At 41.5% G+C, this 20,802-nt stretch overlaps 2 protein-coding genes and 1 long non-coding RNA gene across 8 annotated transcripts; 1 reads left to right on the top strand and 2 right to left on the bottom strand.

The window, feature by feature from the left end:
• The first annotated feature begins 6,597 nt into the window (after nucleotides 1–6,597).
• Nucleotides 6,598–7,028, top strand: LOC116053703. Its single transcript, XR_004105910.2, has 2 exons — nucleotides 6,598–6,637; nucleotides 6,684–7,028. It is a non-coding gene; the product is annotated as an uncharacterized LOC116053703 (long non-coding RNA).
• Nucleotides 7,029–7,579: 551 nt separating this feature from the next.
• LOC116053702 (growth/differentiation factor 8-like) lies at nucleotides 7,580–17,661 on the bottom strand. Its single transcript, XM_031304808.2, has 4 exons — nucleotides 17,374–17,661; nucleotides 14,810–15,000; nucleotides 10,898–11,268; nucleotides 7,580–9,256 (listed from the first exon to the last, which is right to left on the bottom strand). The coding sequence occupies exons 1-4, from the start codon at nucleotides 17,508–17,510 to the stop codon at nucleotides 8,876–8,878; spliced, it is 1,080 nt and encodes a 359-aa protein (XP_031160668.1). The 5' UTR covers nucleotides 17,511–17,661; the 3' UTR covers nucleotides 7,580–8,875.
• Nucleotides 17,662–18,635: 974 nt separating this feature from the next.
• On the bottom strand, nucleotides 18,636–20,492 carry LOC116053684 (oleosin-B3-like). Of its 6 annotated transcripts, none has more exons than XM_031304773.2 (4): nucleotides 20,338–20,492; nucleotides 19,948–20,179; nucleotides 19,724–19,890; nucleotides 18,636–18,753 (listed from the first exon to the last, which is right to left on the bottom strand). In XM_031304773.2, the coding sequence occupies exons 2-4, from the start codon at nucleotides 20,075–20,077 to the stop codon at nucleotides 18,661–18,663; spliced, it is 390 nt and encodes a 129-aa protein (XP_031160633.1). In that variant the 5' UTR covers nucleotides 20,078–20,179; nucleotides 20,338–20,492; the 3' UTR covers nucleotides 18,636–18,660. The 6 variants fall into 6 exon arrangements, with proteins under 6 accessions (XP_031160633.1, XP_031160632.1, XP_031160634.1 ...); XM_031304772.2 differs by having other exon boundaries at nucleotides 19,714–19,890; nucleotides 20,338–20,468; XM_031304774.2 differs by having other exon boundaries at nucleotides 19,714–20,002; nucleotides 20,087–20,179; nucleotides 20,338–20,466.
• Between the last annotated feature and the right edge of the window lie 310 nt (nucleotides 20,493–20,802).

Genomic DNA, 20,802 nt, shown 5'->3' with positions numbered 1-20,802 from the left:
GAAAGCCAATCAGAACGATCGAAAACGGCTGTTCCGTTAGTTAGCAAGCTCACCCGCGATAACAATTACACACAGCATGTTTTTCACGGAGATTTAGTGGAATGAGGACAAGATAGAGAATCAACACGTGTAAATATGTATTTTCCATCCACTCTAAAGGTGTCAAGCTATATGTTAAAATACTATTTATGTAAATAAAAGCCAAAAATAAGGTAGTTTCCGGGGGAGGAAAGCCACTAATCGGAAGAGCTTACAGTGACCACGTGTTTTCAGAGAAAGAGAAAGTAACTGCCACCAACTCTGAAACTGAAACCTAATTTATGGTAATAAATGGTTTGCACATCACTACTTTGTCCAGAATAAGATGAGACAAGTATTTATTCAAACATAAATGACTGGAAAATAAAACTTTATTTATCAACAAGAAATGTTTGACAATAAAAAAAACAAAGAAACAGGGGCCCAAAGTGTCAAGGCTGTACTTAAGTACAAATGTTGAGGTACTTGTACTTTACTTGAGTCTTAATTCTTTTCATGCCACTTTCTACTTCTACTCCACTACATTTCAGAGAGACATATTGTACTTTTTACTCCACTACATTCATCGGACAGCTTTAGTTACTTTACAAATTAAGATTTTTTGCACACGAAGCACATTTAGTTTATAAAATCTCATGTTCTATTGTAAATTAAAGGTGTTCTACTTTTACTTTGAATACCTTAAATCCATTTTCCTGATGATACTTAGGCCTACATACTTTTACTAAAGTGGAAACCTGCAACTCATAGGCCTCTCACACTTGCGATGTTGGCTCACAGGATTTATTTTGAAGGGTCGCAAAGCCAAAAAGGTTGGAAACAACAATTTGGGGATTCGAGCTGTTCTTGTTGTCATAGGCGGACTGGCAATCTGGCAGTTCTGCCGAATGCCAGAAAGGCCGATGATGAACTCTTGGGCCGATTTGGGCCCCTGGAAAAAAGTTTAAAAAAATGCGGCAACACTGGCATTTCACACTAGTTTGACAAAAAAATATGCAGGACTGTACGGCTGCAGCCTGGAGCCTCCCGTCTGGTGCCGTCGGGCTTCTACTTTTCAAAATAAAAGCTTGCGTCTGCTCCGCTATGTCTTCGTACTTTGGTGTTTTGGGTGTTTAAGTATGTAACAATATATTTTAAATATGCAAGCATTTCCAGTCTATTCTAAGATGGTGCCATCATAGTTTATTTGAAGGTTTTATGAATTGCTCCAGCGTGCTAGTCTATGTGATTCGCAGGTATACGCAGTACACCCACTAAGAAAGCTCCAGGATTTCCATATACCCACTTAAAAATGCCCAACGAGACGTAACAACATAATTTCCATTAATCCATTAATTCCATTTTGATATATTTTGAAATGTCATCTGTGTTTTTTCATCTTCACATAGGCTAAATAAAGGTATTTCCACCGCAAATTGGTGCATAAAAGTGTGTCAACATGCAGGAAATGAAGTGGGGGAGGACACCCAGACCCCCCCCCTCTATGATATATACAGTATATACAGTACAGTATACCCACTACAATACATACATAGACTACCCCACTGAGTGTGCGTATTATTTAACTATGAAAGCCTGTAAGTGCGCCTCACGCTGAGTAAATAGAGAATATTTTGTTCAGTATCGCGAGAAAATAACATGAATGTTGAGTCAACAATATGGAATAACAACCAAACAGCCTTTTATAGTTTGCTCACCAAACATGATTAAATATGTGGCAGTACTGTTTTTCATGCATATATATATATATATATATATATATATATATATATATATATATATATATATATATATATATATACACTGTATGAGTAATAATTATTCTGCTGACAAGCCTTGAGCAGCTGTGAACAGAAGAACAGTAAGAACATGACCTTCATGCCACCTGTGGCCTTTAGATATTTGCATCTGCCCAAAGAAATGTTCTCCTGGTGGTTTGTGCACTCTGTATATGGATAGCCTATTATAATTGTCTAAATTTGGATGAAATGGATGAGGACAGAGAGTCAGCCCACAGCTGCTCAAAGCTTGTCAGCAGAATAATTATTACTCCATATACAGAGTGCACAAACCACCAGGAGAACATTTCTTTGGGCAGATGCAAATATCTAAAGGCCACAGGTGGAATGAAGGTTATGTTCTTACTGTTCTAAAGTGCATGTGGCTCCACCTAGTGGCAGAAATAAAGAACTTTGTATAATGATAATGCATACTTTATTAATCCCACAAGGGGAAATTACAATGTTTTCACTCTGTTGTTATTACACACATTACTCACAGGCCTGAATTACACACACACATGCTCAGTACCTCTACATGCACTAAATGGAGAGATGTCAAAGTGAGGGGGCTACCCATGGAAAGGCGCCCCGAGCAGTTGGGGGGTTCGGTGCCTTGCTCAAGAGCACCTTGGCAGTGCCCAGGAGGTGAACTGGCACCAGTCCAGCAACCAGTCCACCACCATACTTTGGTCCGTACGGGGACTTGAACCAGCAACAGGACATCATTACAACTTCTGAGCAGTGGTGGAAGAAGCCTACATTTTAGTATTAATGTTTTATTATTAAACATACATGTGGCACAGTTTTTTTTTCTCCACAAATAGGCTGATTTATATTTGCTAATAATATGTTGGATTGGAAGACTTCTTTGTATTTTTTTCAACTTTGATCCGGCCCGCATATCAATTTAGGTTCACGATACATTTTGGCCGCCCAGTTGTGCACCAAACCAAAAACTGAACAACTGTTTAAGCTGTAATTGTGCGACGTTCAAAGCAGAGTTTGGCAGAGTACGTCTTGGCGTACTCGTGTTGCGTGTGTGCGGCACACCCGCGTGCACACTTACAGTGAACATTTTCCAAAAAGTATTCTGGATTATCTAGAACAGCGGTGTCAAACTTAACTTCAGTGAGGGCCACACGGGTAAATGAGAATCACATCCAGGGCAGGTAGAGACATGTAGAGTTTATTGCAAAGGTTTTATTGAAGAGAAAAGACAAATATCTTTGACCGTATTATCGTATGTCTTATAAAGTCTTCTCACTTACAGTTTGGTCGACATAAAGTCCTAAAAAAGTAGGAAAAAAAGTTCCTTAGCCGTCATAGAAAAAAACAAAACAAAAAAGTTGCAAAAGCATCAAAAACATCTGGAAAAAAAAGTGTCGGAAAAAGCACCAAAAAACGTCAAAAAAAGTGGCAAAAACATTGAAAAAATGCGGGAAAAGGCAGCAAAGAAACGTAAAAAAAAAAAACATTGAAAAAAAGGATTAAAAAAACTCTGAAAAAGTGGCAAAAGAATTTTGGAAAAAGTGACTAAAACATTGGGGAAAAAAGCGTTGGAAAAAGCATTAAAAAACTCAGAAAAAAGTGGCAAAAAATGTTGGAAAAAGTGACTAAAACATCAAGAAAAAACGTCAAAAAATGCCAAAAACGTTGCAAAAAAAACATCGGAAAAAGGATTTAAAAAACTCTGAAAAAGTGGCAAAAAAATTTCGGAAAAAGTGACTAAAACATCGGCGGGAAAAAATGTTGGAAAAAGCATTAAAAAAAACTCTGAAAAAGTGGCAAAACGCTGAAAAAAGTGTCGGAAAAAATTGACAAAAACTTCAGAAAAGCGACAAAAGCTATGTGTGCCAACATTGATTGGGAACCTAAGTTGATAGGTGAGCCGGATCAAAATCTGCAAGGGGCCGGATTTCGGCCCGCGGGCCTCGAGTTTGACACGTGATCTAGAAGATGAAAAACACCACAAGTTTACGCCTCACTCTCAGCGGTCATAAAATGCGACAAACAAATATCCATCCGAATCCACTTTCAAAAATCTTTTAGTTGACTTTAACGTAACTTTTAGATCGAAGATATTCACCTTAACATGTCACTTCTGTCAAAATCTCATTAAATGGAATTATTCTGTATTTTTTTCCAAAGCAAATCTTTGTTTTTTTTTCCGTTTCTTCTATTGATTCGTTTGCCTTACCTCACAAAAACTATCACTTATGTGGAGATGAGCATAATCAAACAATTCACCAAATACGAACAAAAGTGCTCAATGACCTGACCCCTTGTTTTGTTGTTGCAGGAATTGCAAACCAAAGAGCATTTAAATAACTTGGATGGACATTTTGGCTACGTACACATTTACTTTGAATTTATTTTTTGCTCAGATCCGATTTTTTGTTTGGCTGTTCACGTTACCTTTATAAATGTGGCCTATATCAGATTCCAGTGTGAACCGTTTGCGGTTTCGAACTGACCCGCATGCACAAAAGAACAATAACAATGACATCAGACCCAGCGCGCTGTTGCACTAAAGTTATGGACGGTTATGGAGCAAGACAGCATTTTCACTTTTATATTCAAAATGTTTGTGTGGTGGCAGCCGTAACATTAATGAGCAGGTGCTGAGGAGGAGAAGAATTTCAATTCAATTCAATTCAATTCAATTGCATTTATAGTATCAAATCATAACAAGAGTTATCTCAAGACACTTTACAGATCTAGACCACACTCTATAATTTACAAAGGCCCAACAATTCCAGTAATTCCCCCAAGAGCAAGCATTTAGCAAGCATAATTAAGTGATAGAGAGTTAAATTGGCTATTTTGGCCTTTTGCTGGGTTATGGCCGCATATTCACTACAGAGGTCTGTGTGGATGTCTAAGGGCTAACTCCCGCCGGCGCATAATTGTGACAAATGTCGATGTAGACTGACGTAAAAGTCGCATTCAAATCGGCTTTGGTTGTTCACACTGCGGCCGCATTGGAAAAAAAATCCGACCTGGGTCTGATTCAGGACCATATATGGAAGTGGTCTAAATCTGATTTGAAAGCTTGCAGAATCCCACATGTGAAACTGTGTCACTCATGGACGTTCTGTTCCAACAGCAGAGTAAAAGCCTCTTGGGTCAGAAACCACCCGGGGAAGCACAACAACAAGTCGGGACATCTGCACTCGGCTTCAAACGGGGATCAAACCCCTCCCTCTGAGATCACACTTCCTGTCCTCACATTGCAATTGGCTGATGGCAGCGCTGGAAGAACTATTTCAGATCCTTTGCTTAAGTAAAAGTACTAACACCACACTGTAATGTCACTCCCCCGTCTCTCCCCCTTCACGCCTTCAGCTGTCCTATAAAAATAAAGGCCTAAAATGCCCCCGAAAATAATAATAATAATAAATAATACTCTGTAAAGTGTCCTGAGATAACTCTTGTAATGATTTGATACTATTACTAAAATAAAATTGTCCATTTTGGATATCTGAAAATAAAATTTGGACTGGTCAGAATTCTATTGCAGGTATCCAGAATGTCCATTCCGGATAGGAAGAATGACATTGTGGATATGGCTTGCCAAAGTTTAGGGTTAAAGTTAAAGTGTTCAGAGGTCTGGTTTTGTTGTGGAGCCCCGCAAATCATATGGCTTCCCAACGGCACAGAAATAATATTTATTTATAAACAGTGTGACCAACAAACAGCACACAAGCACAGCTGAATGCTAAAGGAAGTGTTGCAGTGCTTCTAATGTCCACCAGATGCTGCTCCGCTCTCACTATCACCAAGGGAAAACCAACGATCAATACGAGGTCCTCATCTTGTTTGTAGTCTGGCTACACCAGAGATACATTCTGGGATAGGAGGGTGGGTGGAGGGGGGGGGAGGGGGGGGGGGGGGGGGGGGGGGGTGGGGAACCCCGCTATGGGTTGTTTGCAGTACTTGTACTTTACTGGAGTCTTTTCTTTTCGTGCCACTTTCTACTTCTGCACACAAAACACATGTAGTTTGTAAAATACGTGTTGATGTTTTATTCTAAAGTAAACTAGCCAACAATATAACAGCCTACAAGTCCAGGTGAAATGATTAGACCATTAAACACACAACTGTTTGGATCGTTTCCAGTTTTTTTTTTTAAAATAGGAGGATTTTTCTGCATCGAGTAATTTTACTTTTAATACTTTAAGTACATTTTTCCTGGCGCTACTTACATACTTTTACTTAAGTAACATTTTCAATGCAGGACTTTCACTTGTAACAGTGTATTGGTATTAGTATTTTTACTTAAGTAAAGGATCTGAATCCTTCTTCTACTCCCTGACCGTTTATTCTCCTACCCAGGAATGTTTTGTGGACTAGCCTTTGTTTGGTGTTTTGAGCCCCCAACGTCGCACTAGGCTTAGGCAAAGGTTAGGGTTAGGGTTAGGGTTAGGTGCCTTGAAGTCGACGGTCGCAGCGCTGCCTTGAAGTCAACCTTGGGGGCTTAAAACACCATCGAGCGCCTGTCCTACCAAAGCAGAGAATTAGCCCCACACATAGTTAATTATAGGCTAAGTCTTAAATATATTTGGAACATGCATTGAAATATTCACATTTTACATGAAAAAAGTTACTCTCAGATGTGTCCAGTTTGAGACGTTGGCATCGCATAGCATTACTGTATGTTCTGGGGTACATTTTCACATCATTTATATACAAGTGGACGCCTGAGTATTATCCCCCATATTGATATAAATACACCCGAAACGTGCTTTTAGGGATATTGTAGTCAAATATAGTGATTGTGATGTCATAATGCAGCAACAAAGTAATCTGTACTTTCTGTCTTTAAAAAAACTACTAATCGATTAGAGGTTAAGGCTATATAAGAAGGGGGTCTTGCCCAGGGCGTAATTCAATGTAGAACCGCCAGTGAGACTAAGAATATGCCAATAGTATTATAGTATTGCCTCTGAGGGCTGTTGACAGATGTCAGGAGATTCTTACTAAGAGGGAACATGTTGTGTAAAGGGAACTACAGTCTGACTATAGTGTCACACGGACACACACTGTTTGGCGAGACGCACAAGTTATCAAGTAAACCTTGAAAAACACTCATCTCTCCGTTTCTTTTTGTTTTCAAGATACATTCATAAGGTTAACGTTGTAAATCTTTACAGTCATTCACCGTAAGAACCAAGCAGGCCGGCCTTGTTGCACAATCCAAATTTTCTTGAAAAAACGTGACATTTTCAGCGCGTAGCTCGCTAGCTCACGGTGTGTTGTTGTTGTTTCCCCGTAGCAAAGGGATTTTGAAAAAGAACACACAGAGAGCGGAAGGTGTGGGGCGAAGCCTGACATCACGCTCCTGGATGCCAGGCTTTATCCTGGAAATGTGCTTCCGTTGATGCAGACTATTAGAGGCGCTGCTGGCACTCTGCTTCTCTCCCTGTTTTCAGTTACTAATGCTGCGTTCCAGACACAATGTTTAGCCTGTAAGTTACGACTTAAAGTCACGACTCGCGACTTGGTAGCGTTCCAGGCAAAGTCACGACAAACCCTTCTAGCTATTGTTAGCTAGCTGCTACCTAACGTTGACGTTAGCTAACGCTAGCTCTTACTAGCGATTTCTAGACGGCGACATATTTTGGGCTTCATTTAATAAACATAACCTGTAGTAGTACACAATCGTATGTGTATTGTTTTGATTACAATGTGCGGAATTACTTTACGTCGCCTATTTATGTCTATTTATTTCTATTTCTCACTGTTAATCCGGCATCTGTACAGCATCAACAGGGGTTGACATTGTTGTTTGTGTGTGTGTGACGTCAAAAACTGTAACTGGGAGTACAATGATCTGGTACCAGTTCACAAGTAGTAGGTTATGGGTTTGACTGCCGTTCCAGGGCACTTTCACTGGTAGAAGGTTGTGAAAACACGAGTTACGGGTTGCCTGGAACGCAGCATTATTCATCTAGGTATTTACATGTACATTCTGTTGTTTATTACATTTTTCTTTAACCTGACTTCAAGCACTTTTTTTTATTTATTTTTTTTAATTCCTAGACTAATTTGTCAAATTAAAGTGATTTGAAGTACCCGGAGGAGGGTTAGGGGCAGGGATAAGGGAATGGGCTGACATTTTCTCTGGTATCTTTTCTACATTATGCAGACACTATAAGTTGTGTATTTGTTTCAAAAATGAATCTGTAAAAATTGTTTGAGGAAAAAGTCTTCTGATGCTGTAACCTTTAGACCCCTAGGACATGACACAGTGAACTTGTGTTTGATTAAAAACCTTACATATGGAATGCCATTTTATTCAAAATTAAATAAATGAATAAAACACATAAATAATAAACATGCCTATGAAATACATCCAAATAAAAGTCCCCGGGAATAAATAAAACTAAAAGTTTATTTTATTGGCATATTCATTTATTTAATTAATATTGGAAAAAGAAACGGCATTCTATACTCACAGGGGTACCATTAACATTCGATTAGAAGTTTAGCTTGATTGACAGGTCTCTCAGCCTATCCCTTTCCCTTTGTGCTGGTCGTCAACTCGCCATGTATTTATTATATTAATACGGGGCAGCCATCTCAGTCAGTAAGAACATTGCTGACTTTCTGCGACGCTCTCGAGAACAAATCACAGCGAGGAGTTTGCAAACAAGCTTTTGGGGACGGGGCGACCTGTCAGCTCGGAGGCATTTAGGGTTTCGTGTTTTTCAAAACGAAGGCACACATGGAAGACGCCCTGCAGGGTTTGTTCTGGTCAAGGCTCAAATCGGGACACGTTTTCATAAGGCGGGAGGACAGAAAGCGGCAGGAGTTAGTCGATCCTTCAGAAAAGAACATCACTCGTTTCAGAGCGTTTGGTCTGAAATTGGCAAAAAAAAGCATAAAGTACGAAACTTAAAACAACTTCAGGAGTCCTGTCCTTGCATTTCTTTGATAGACGGGATGTTGCTGGGTCTAAGTTTAGTAACAAAATAGAGAATCGTTTGCATCACTTTTGCTGAAAAACAAAGCTTCTATGATCGAGCCTTTGTCCTGCAGACGCCTGGGTTTCCTCAGGAGCAGCCGCAGTGGTCCACCACCATGGACGGGATCTTCCCGTAGATGATCTGCTCCTTGCGGTTGAAGTAGAGCATGTTGATGGGCGACATCTTGGTAGGAGTGCAGCAGGGCCCTGCTGTGCCCCGCGGGTTGGCCTTGTTCACCAGGTGCGCGTGTGGGTACTGCTGCAGGTGCAAGTACTCGCACTCCCCCGAGCAGTAGTTGGCCCGGTAGCGTTTGGGCGCGATGATCCAGTCCCAGCCGAACTCCTCGAAGTCAACGGTGAGCGGGTAGCGGCAGCAGCGGGTCTCTGCGGACTCCTCGTCGCAGTTGAGGCCCGAGTCGCGGCGGAATCTCTTGGGCGTGTCGAGGATCTTCACTTCGATGAACGGTTGCTGGAAAGGAAATGACAATGTACTCACAATGCAAAAGACAGACTGTATGCAAACAACCTGTTGCAGTTCTGTCTGGTTTCGACTGTACTGAGGTTAGCTTCAGGTTGGTTTTCTTTTAGTCTGGCGTTGCCAGACCTATCTCCACAGCTCTTTGGTGTAGCCAGACGTTACACCACAGATGCATTCTGGGATAGGAGGTAGGGCTGAACGATTTTTGAAAATAATCTAATTGCGATTTTTTTCCCAAATATTGCGATTCGATTATTTTTTTAAGCTCTTTGTCTTCTGTATTATTCAACAAAGAATAATATAATAATGTATAGTATGAACACACAATTACACACTAGACAGTTAAATAAGTAAAAATATAGTATATAGTATATATCTATATACACACACACACACACACACACACACACACACACACACACACACAACAGTGTCATTTTTTACAGTGCACAGAGAGGAGCTGCCTCCAGCCCCTCCCCCTCGTGAAGTTGCGTGCTGCCGTGTGTGCACTTGTTCAGAGAGGCTATCGTTACGTTAGCTAGTTGCTGGTGTTCTTGCCGTGGGATTAACTGTACTAATAAAACTGTTGAAACCCCGCGGCCACGCTGCTGTGAAAGCTCCCCGAACGTCATTTATCAGAGTCTGGTTGTTACCCCTCTCAGTGGCAGCTCCTCCACTCCATATCTTTATAACGGAGCTAGCCGCTAACCGGAGCTAACCGCTAATCAGAGCTAATCGTTGCCAACCGAGCCTTGAGTTCTGTGTGCCTGTATCCATTAACTGCATGTATAGACTCAAGCCCGAATAAAACCCTTAATTTTATTAAAATGGCTGTAAAAGTTTTAAACTACAACTCAGAGTTGTTTGAATGACAGAAATCAGCTCAAGGTACGGCGTAGCGTTAGCGTGCTAGTTGATGCTTTCTCTGCGGAGTGCAGACTGATTTGCTCTCGCGAGTCACGTGACCAAATTGCAGCCTTTGCGATTAGGAAATTGCGTTTTAACATATCGCGATATTATCGCAAATGCAATTAATCATTCAGCCCTAATAGGAGGGAAAAAAAGCTCTGGGTTGTTTGCATTTCTTTAAACCAATCCCAATTGTCTTGGGCGGTGCTAAGTTCTGGACGCAGCGACGGTGGGTCTGCAAAATCTCGGGAAGGAACTTGTTTTGGTGGAACATTTGCACCCCGCAAAAGAAAACGCCACATACGATAGTAAATGAAGTTTACTGTTGACACAATACAGTAACGTGAGCTATTTAAATTAGCTGATCCATGGTTAAAACTCATTGGCTCTTACCAGTGTATCTTGGTGTGGACTTCGTCCACAGCAATCCCACCAATCGGTCCCAAAACGTCCCAGTTAGAGAGGAAACGCCCTAAACATACTCTTAGCCCTGCCCTGTTGCACCTTCCAAATTTTCTTCAAAACTCACCATTTTCAGCGTGTAGCTTGCTAGCTCGAAGTTAGTTGTTTCCCTAACGAACAGAGTTTGACAACGGAAACATACAGAGAGCGTCACGTGACCAGCCTGCGGTCTCCTAGTTTCGTACCATATTTTACGTTTTGGCGTGCATACGTTTTCATACGATATCATGAGAATGCGTTGTGTTTTTGTGGCACACTCACCAGTCCTTCCTCTCCAGGCTCTGCCGAGGTGACAGCCAGATCTCCTCCATTGGAGTCGTAGGCGTTGATCTCGATCCCGTAGTTGGCCTCCGGTTGACGCAGCCAAGCCTGCAGCAGAGACTTGATGTCAATGCTCTGCCAGGACCCAGCGCCGGCATCGGCGTCAATCTTCAGGGAGCGTACTCGGACTCGGGTGCCGTTTCCCTCCTTCCCGGGTCTGAGGCGAGAGATCTGCAAGAAGACGGTGGTGACCACGTCGGCTGGCCGCAGGTGCACCCAAAGCTGAGCGCGCAGGATGTTTTTGGGTTGGATCTTCGGACTGAGGCTGAAAACACAACAGGAGGACAACTCTTCCTGGGCGGTCGGATCAACTGGAAGAAACCATAAAAAATGTAAAAATAATCTTTTGTTTCATACAAACAGACTGAGACCGTTTGTCCAACACTTTAGTCAAGGGCAAGATATTTCAAATCTACTGAACTGATTCCATAAAATTGGTTGTAAATATTCATGATTGAATCCCTAACCTTTCTTTACTCTAGCACCGCCATCGGGCCACAAAATGAAATTGTAATTGTCCCAATGTTATGGATTGATTGTTCTGTCTGAATGTTTGCTCTAGCTCTACTTCAGATATGATCATTTTGAACTTGTATTTGTATATTTCTGTTTTTATTAATTGCAAACTCTTTCGTTTCTTCTGTGTATGCGAGTACTCAGTGAAATTACAATAAAGTGAATATCGAAATTCACGTGTGCACAAGAAAAATCACAATCCAATGTGCAGATTGCTGGACAATTTACAATGCATTTTGCACAATTTGTTAGTTTTTATTTTGCACCGACCACATAACCACAAAACCCAGTTATCTTGTGTGAAAAGTTGACATTTTTATCCTGAGGTTGGTGCAAAATAAAAACTCATGGATTGTATAAAATGCTCTGTAAATTTTCTGGCAATCTGCACATTAGATTTTGGTGGACCCCGGCATCTGCAGGACAAAGGATTGTTTTCAGCAAAAGTGATGCAAACGATTCTCTATTTTGTCACTAATCTAAACTTAGACCCAGCTACATCGCGTCTATGAAAGAGATGCAAGGACAGGACTCCTGAAGTTGTTTTAAGTTTCGTACTTTATGCTTTTTTACAAATATCAGACCAACCATTATAAAAAACGAGAGATGTGTTTTTCTGAAGGATCAACTAACTCCTGCCGCTTTCTGTCCTCCCGCCTTATGAAAACGTGTCCTGATTTGAGCCTTGACCAGAACAAACCCTGCAGGGCGTCTTCCATGTGGGCCTTTATTTTGAAAAACATGAACCCTAAATGCCTCCGAGCTGACAGGTCGCCCCGTCCCCAAAAGCTTGTTTGCAAACTCCTTGCTGTGATTTGTTCTCGAGAGTGTCACAGAAAGTCAGCAATGTTCTCACTCTGAGATGGCTGCTCTGTCTTAATATAATAAATACATAGCGAGTTGACGACCAAGCGCAAAAAGGGAAAGGGATAAGCTGAGAGACCTGTCAATCAAGCCAAACCTCCAATCGAATCGTTCTCAGAATTTAAAGTCAGAATGCTGCCTTTCATCCTTTCTTTCATAATCCATTTTATTTCTATGGAATGCTGACTTTAAACATGTGGCACTAATCCTCTTCTGTACCAAGTGAAATGGTTTTACTACTTACTCATTTATTGAATTTGCAGAAAGATTTGTTTTTCCAAACACTACTTGGATTTTAACATCCCTCCAAAATCCAAATGCTGTCCGTATTTCGGATTAAAGCCCAACATTACACTTTGAAAAGCGATTATATTTGTTGTTCAGCGGAATATAAATAACACATGTTCATTTCCGCCTAAACCGTCTCCTGTTTCCTGCACGGCTACATGGTAAACAAACTTTATGCGTACAATTTACACACGCATCTCTTTTTACGCACGATGTTCAGGAGAGGTACAGAACACACACAAAGCCATGTTTCCATCCACACGTTTTTATGCAAATTAAGTAATGTGGAAAAAAAAAAAATGCCTTATGGAAAAAGTAAAATTCAATTGAATTCCATGAATATCGACACAAAGTTTGTACGTTCGATCTCATCGGCTTATGCGATAAACGCTGATGGAAACGTTATTTGCCGAATAAATAATTAATTGCAGTTACGTTTTAGGTCATTTCATGGTTGCAACACATTTTAAAATGAAGAAGGTCAACCTGATCTCACAGAATTCCTACTCACTACCTTACTAAAACAAAGACGTAATTCCGCTTTCTTTGCAGGCCCAGCGGGGGTCAACAAAGACAGATATAAGTGGACGAACGAGGAGACGAGAGACTTTTAAAATTTAATTTACGAGCGAAATACAACGGCTATTTTAGATTGCAAAAAAAAATCATTGTTGTCCAGTGTTTATGTGCATCTGCATAATAATAGCGATGCTACGTCATCTTCTCATTGACTTTACTTTGGCATTGTTTTCCGTGGTGGCCACACGGAATTTTCACACATTCCGTGCCACCACAACGTAATGCGCTGTTAACAGTTCATGTTCATTTCACGGAATTCTGTGAGACCAGGCTAAGAAGGTTTAGGTCATTTCAGCTTTTTTCGCAGACATAAGGTGTCAACAAAGACAGATAAAAGTGCACGAACGAGGAGACGAGAGACTTTTTGGACTTAATTTACGAGCGAAATATAACAGCTATTTTAGATAGAAAAAAATATAAGAACTGCCATAATTTATCTGTATCACCATATCAATGTTTTGACAGCGTCAAAAATCATTGTTATTATAGCTTGATATGTCGCCATCAGCTGGCACAAAAGCACTATTACAATGTGTGCAACATTAAAGGTGCCATAGGTAGGATTGTGAAGATCCAGGACTTAGCCAAAAAATTCGAACATCGACAACTTCTCAGTCCCTCCCCCCTTTCTGCTAAAGCCTAAAACGGTCTCCTAAGCCCCTCCCCCCACAAGGGAGAATGAATGCGTGTGCATGAGCAGTGATTGACATGCAGTTAGACCCCCCCCTGACCCTGATTGGTGCATCTGAACAGGGAGCTGTGGATTTTTGCAATGGATTTCATCGCACTACAGGCTGTAGGTGGTGCCAGAGGAGCCGGATTCTTTTTTTAAATGACCTGCTTCATGTAGTTCTACACAAACATAGGGTCAGTTTCAGCAAATATGACAGAAAGTTAGTTTTATAAGTCTTACCTACTGCATCTTTAATCATTTTTAGGTAGACGGCGCGATCCATTTTGGCGAGCAAACTTTGTTTGCAAATGTTAGCTTGAATGTTGTGCGATTCAGTGTGAAAATGAATGGAAACATACGCTATGTTCTGATCAAATTGGTGTATCAAAACGATTTGAAACATTTTAAGGTGTTTCCATTTAGCATAACGACGGTGCTATCAAAACATCGCTATGATTATGCAGACACACGTAAATGCTGGACAACAATGATATTTTGTGATCTAAAATAGCCGTTGTATTTCGCTCGTAAATTACATTTTAAAAGTCTCTCGTCTCCTCGTTCGTCCACTTATATCTGTCTTTGTTGACCTCCGCCGGGTCTGCAAAGAAAGCGGAATTACGTCTTCGTTTTCCTGCTGACATAAAAGCAATCGCAATTCATTATTTATTCTGCAAGACGACGTTTCCGTCAGTGTTTATCGTACAAGCCGTTTATCGATTAAGAGAAAATCTGATGAGACGGAACGTACAAACTTTGTGTTGACATTCATGGAATTCAGTCGTATTTTATTGTTTCCATGAGGCATTTTTTCATTCGATATTACTTAATTCGCAAAAAAACGTGTGGATGGAAACATGGCTATAGCAACACACACACAAAAGGAAAAAAGAAATTGCAAAGAAAGACTTTTGGGGTTTGGTTTTAGTTACGCTTGGTGGCCATGGTGATGATGGTCTCTGTCGTGGCGTGGTCCTCGTCCTCCACCCGCGGGTCGTACTGGTCCAGGAGCTGCGTCAGAGGAGGCGCTTTGGGGAGCAGCTGGCGGATCATGTCCCGGCTGATGTTGGGAGCCTGCTGGAGCCGCAGGATGCTGAGGATCTGTGACTTGATGCTGTGGAGCCTGTGGAAGAAGGGTTAAGCGTGATTCATGGTCCTGCGGAGAGGCTCCACGCAGAGCTTTTGCCGAAGCCTACCTGAGTGGCCTGATGTTTAATACTTGTGCGTCGGTGTGTGTGTCGAGCCGGCATGTGTGTGTGTGTGTGTGTGTGGGGAGTGGGTGAGAGCGAGGGAGAAAGTGAGAGAGTGATGGCGATTCGCTCCGGAGCGAGTAGCGACTCTTAAGGCTGTTTTATGCTTCTGCGTGGAATCGACGACGTACCCCCGCACAACCCTCTGCGTTGCCGCAAACCTCTCTCCGAGCCCTCCGCCGTGGCTCGACGCGCGTCTCCAAAAATGTGTAACTTTGCGTCGAGGCGACGCAGACCGCAAGGACTGTGATCGGTCAACTCGTCCTGTGTGTTGATGGTCGGTGTTCCAAGCAGCCTACTGTGGGGAGTAGCAACATGCTAGTTCACTGACATAAGCTTTGCAAATAAACTCAGACATATTTTGGTTACAATGACGGGGTTGTCCGTTAGTAAAGTGTCTATATGTCAGTACCGTTTTTAAATTAGCACTTCGCCAGCAAGCAGTACTTTGTGGACAGTTGTGCTAAAGTTGGCTGGCAGACACTTCGCAAATAACCTCAGACTTATCACCCCCTAGCGTTATGGCGGTGAAATGCACCGCGATGCAAAACAACCCCGACGCAGAACTCCGAAAGGGTCACGATGCCGTAGGAGTGACGGTGTAGCTACGGTGTAGCTATGGTGTAGCTACGGCGTGGAGTTGACGCAGAAGCACAAAACAGCCTTAAAGGACAATTCCGGCGCAAAACGAACCTAGGGGTTAATAACAGATGTGTACCCACTCGACCGCTCTCTGGGACATGTTTTCATGCTAATCTAATGTGTTTGTAGCTTGAAACAAGCTAGCGTGGACCGCTGATTAGCTTACAATGCTAGTATTCGGGGCACAGGGAAAGTAAAAACAAATCGCTATTTATACCACTAAAAAGGCTCAAAATATCACCATACTTCAACAGTAGCGTAATGAGGATCCCTAAATGTTAACCGAAGCATTGAGAACATTGTAAGTGTACAGACAGTTTATTAAAAAGTTTAGAAAGACAGTAGCTCGCAAGACGGCGGCCGCCTGTATACGAGAACGCGACTGTCTTCTTAATCTATCTATTTGTTTTTACTTTCCCTGTGCCCCAAATACTAGTGTTATAAGCTAATCAGCGGTCCGCGCTAGCTTGTTTCAAGCTACAAACACATTCGATTAGCATGAAAACATGTCCCAGAGAACGACAGAGTGGGTACACATCTGTTAACAACCCCTAGGTTCGTTTTGCGCCGGAATTGTCCTTTAAGTTACATTTTTCGAAAGGGGCACGTCAGGCTACGGCGTAGGGTCCGGCGTAGGTTCGTGTCTCCACGTACCTACGTACGTAGCAACGGCGTAGATTTGACGCAGAAGTATAAATCAAGCTTTAAGGGTTAGGGTTATTCACTGTGCAGTGGAGACAGAAGCTAACAAGAAGCTGTAGGATTCTCTCTGACCAGAACGGGTTATCTGGCCAGTGTTACAGGAAGCAACAGAATAACAAAAGCTGAGAAGACATTCACAAAAAAAAGACATGAGGCCGATACTGTCTCCTCAAACTATTGAAAAAAAACCCGGTCCTTTGTTTAAAACGAGGTTGTGAACACCCCTGGAGCCGGCTTAGGCTCTAAACAAAAAAGGTCTTTATTAGGTCTTAATTAACACAGGAGACACTAAAAGTTTGTTGATCAGAAAAACAAAAATAGGAACTTATCCCTCGTCCTCGGGTCAAATTTGACCCGTTTTCAAAGTTTCTATATCATAAATTTGGGTTTCTTTTAACCAAATTGCCCCAAAATAACACGGGAGATTCCATAAGACGCTCTTCACAAAGGAAATTAAGGATCAGATCTCTTATTTTCATAGAATTTTGGGGTGTTGTATTCAATTTTATAGCATTATCCTGACTAAACTTTGCCAGATCTGTGATGATCCATTACCTTCATTCCTCTGATCTTAACACATTAGTCAAAATCATCCATAATTTCTGCTTTTTTCTAAAAATCAGATTTTAGAATTAGAAAATTTCATATAAATGAGGTTTATTGACCATGAATTCCAAAACATAAGTGTAAAACTAGTGCGAATAAATAGGTCCAGTGGTGAATATACTGGTGTTAATGGAAAAAAAGTGCCAAAAACGTTGAAATAAACGTAAAGACAGTGTCTAAAAGAGTGTTAATTTTGACCCGGGAGGACAACACAAGGGTTAATCAGTGAACAGAAAAGAGGATATCAGGATGAAATGAGATACAAAATCTGCTATAAGTAATTGTCTTCTACAAGCCTCATCTGCTTGCTGTGCTCCCGGAAGTCGCAGGCCATGCACTGCTCTCCGCTCTCGGCCGGCGGCCTGGAGGTCTGGTTCGTCTCCGTGGGGACGCTCGCGGAGAAGAGGGCGGCCAGGCTGAGGAAGAGGAGCATCCTGGAGAGATGGAGAGGCCAGTGCTGCGGCGCTGTCCGGTGTGAGCCTGTCCTCGGGCCTCATGGCTTTATGATTGGCTGATAGGAGGGGTCTTCTTTTAACCCTTGGGTTGTCTTCCCCCCCCTCCGACGACCATGAACTTGTTGTCCTTCCAGGTCAAAATTGAAAAATGAAATTTATTTTATTTGGTGCTTTTTTTTCTAAAATGTGAGGATTTTTCTCCATGGAGTACTTTGACTTTTAAAATTAAAAATGTTGTCTTAAATGTTGTTGTTTTTTACCTGTACTTTTAAGATTTGTGATATAAATAAGATGGCCTTGATTGAGGCTATAACTTTAAACTCTTCACATATTAAAAACAGAACATCCAAGTGGAATCTTATGTTTTATTGTCAAACAGACAATATAAATGATGTACTCATATACAAATACAGTAGGTACAGTACTGGAAATTGGCACTTGGCACATCTGATCTAATGTTTGAACATGTGTCTTTTGAATGTTGAACTATGTATGACCTCCCTGATAAAAATGTTCTCCGGCATCTTTATTTTTAATCTGAAGTCATGAAAAAAAAAAAAAAACATTGAAAATGTTTCCTATGTTTTGCTTCTGTTATCATCACCAGTATCTGACAATAGCTCAAGTGACTCACACACTTACTTTTGTCCACCCTGTTGCCTGGAGCGCATGAGGCAGAGCTACACCTGTTATACCTGTCACCTTAACTGACAGCGCCATTCCACCCAGAGGTGTTGGCTGCATCTCCAGACTGCATGCTATCATTGTGTGCCAAGTGTGGTCTGAAAGGAAAAAGCCAACAGGACTCTTTGTACTACTTGGGGCGCTTTAGTTACTCAGCAGGGCTTTCCCTTCCATTGTTGCGGTCTGTAAAATGTCAAAAAAAATTATGAAATATGGCGTTATTGGTGGTGTTTCCCAAAGCCCAAGATAATAACATTATTTTAAGTGCCCTTTATTCTCCATTATTATGCATTAAAAATGCCACCTGGAGCAGAAACTTGCAGCCAATTGTGCTTTGGTTACAAAAACAGGGAAGTTGTCGTCTGTCACGCTTCAAACCTCCCGCATAGCTGCTTGAAAATACACGCAGACTATTTTTCAGTTTGTCTTCAAAGTGTTTTTATTTCATATCAATGCAGAAATGTAGCATTTTCCATTTTCATCGCACAGTGGCAGGTAGAGTTTCACAGGACGCATGGGGGTCAGTGTGTCTATTGCCTGAAAGACAAAACCAGACCAAGTTTTTATTATACAGTTCAGCAGCGAGAGAATAAGCGGTAACACTTTACTTGAAGGTATCGACATAATGGTGACATGACACTGTCATAACTATGACATGACACTGTCATAAACGTGTCATAAACGTTATAAACCAGTCATAAACGTTTATGACTTCTGTCATTAAGTGTCATTCGGTTTTTGTCATGACAAGTTGACATTGTTTGGGTTGTCTTGATTATGACAACTTGACATTAATCAAAGTGACATTACCAGAAGTTATCTTGGTCATGACAAGTTGACATTAAATTTGTTTGGGATGTCTTTGTAATGACAACTTGACATTAACCAGGATGACATTACCAGAAGATGTATTTGTCATGACAACTTGACATAATGTCATCCTGTTTAATGTCAAGTTGTCTTAATAAGGACACTCCAAAGAAATTTTATGTCAAGTTGTCATGACAAATACATCTTCTGGTAATGTCATCCTGGTTAATGTCAAGTTGTCATGACCAAGACAACTTCTGGTAATGTCACTTTGATTAATGTCAAGTTGTCATAATCGAGACAACCCAAACAATGTCAAGTTGTCATGACAAAAACCGAATGACACTTAATGACAGAAGTCATAAACGTTTATGACTGGTTTATAACGTTTATGACACGTTTATGACAGTGTCATGACACGTTTATGACAGTGTCATGTCATAGTTATGACAGTGTCATGTCACCATTATGTCGATACCTTCAAGTAAAGTGTTACCGAATAAGCTTTTACAAGACATGGAAAAAGCTGTTCAAAGCTCTAAACGCCTAGTTGTGCGTTTGATTTGAACCAACATTGTCCACATAAAGTGTCTTTCAAATCGAATCCCAAAAAAAAAATAGAATAAAACATGTCCAATAGCGTTTGATTTTAGAGTGCAGCGAGCTTTTATTAACTTTGTATCTCACCTGTATTCACCTTTCTAACAGTGTCCTCCTCGTCCGCGCCCACGCCCACCCCCACCCCCACGTCCATGACCATGACCGTGACCGTGACCGTGTTTGTGATGTTCACTGTCGCTGCCGCTGTCGCCACTGTGGTCACGACCACCACTTCCATGACGACGAGGGCTATGCTCACGTCCACGGCCCTCTTTGCGATCGGGGCTGCGTCTCTTCTGGCTGCCCTCGGGATCCCCTCCCTGGCGATCCCTTCCATGGCGGTCTCCACCCTGAGGAGCGTCTTTGTCGCGGTCCCCTCCTCGGCGGTCGCCACCCTGAGGAGCGTCTCTGTCGCGGTCCCCTCCTCGGCGGTCTCCACCCTGAGGGGCATCTTTGTCACGATCCTTTCTGTCTTTTTGTGGATCGTTTCCGCCGCGGCAGTCCTTGTCCCCTGTGTTGGGCTTTAGGCCGTAGGCCTCCGAGGGGTGTTTGTCTGTTGGAGCAACGATCAGAATCAAATAAAGAGATTTTGTTTTCAAGAATAAAAGCTAGCTATTTCTATAAAACATGACACAAGACTAAACGAGCAACTTGTGCTCGAGTCTTTACAACAAAGGATGAACACAAGAAGAGATGTACCGTGTATCTTACCTTGATTTCCACCGAACATGTTCTGTCAACGGTGTTCGTCTTTGTGGCAGACGATTTCCTGATGGCACAGTACTAAATAAAAGAAAACAGGGAGGTGTCCGTTCACGTTTAAGTTAAACCAGTTTGACTGGTAAAATTACAGGCCTGGCAAACGACACTGCGTTAAGAAAAACAAACAGTTTAGTCAGGTGAAAACTGGTTTTCAGCTAACTTTAAGCAATACTGGTTGGCTTCTTTGCCTGAGTTTACGCTAAAATACAAAACTTTGTTCCAGGTTCAGACTTTGAGAGGAAGTAGCGTTTTCTATTGTGTTCAGCGGATCACTTCCTAAGCAGCAACTAAAATTCAGTGGACAGTATTTCAAATTTATTTTCACATTATCAACAACTGCCAGTGCCTTGACAGGAAACTTAAACCTCTTTTTTATTAATTAGCTCTCAAGTTCTGCAAAATACTTACTCAAAA

Source organism: Sander lucioperca, chromosome 24 (assembly GCF_008315115.2).
Source record: "Sander lucioperca isolate FBNREF2018 chromosome 24, SLUC_FBN_1.2, whole genome shotgun sequence".
NCBI lineage: Eukaryota > Metazoa > Chordata > Actinopteri > Perciformes > Percidae > Sander > Sander lucioperca.
Note: the sequence above shows the minus strand (reverse complement) of the source record. Positions and strands in the feature narration are given on the sequence as shown.

Bases quoted from the DNA above. Each gene is read 5' to 3' on its own strand.
- LOC116053702 (XM_031304808.2), bottom strand. From the start codon at position 17,510: ATGCTCCTCTTCCTCAGCCTGGCCGCCCTCTTCTCCGCGAGCGTCCCC. The intron at 15,001-17,373 runs GCTTGTAGAAGA...CTTCTTCCACAG, and splicing joins GAGCACAGCAAGCAGATGAG to GCTCCACAGCATCAAGTCAC. The intron at 9,257-10,897 runs GTGAGTGTGCCA...TTTCCTTTCCAG, and splicing joins AGCCTGGAGAGGAAGGACTG to CAACCGTTCATCGAAGTGAA.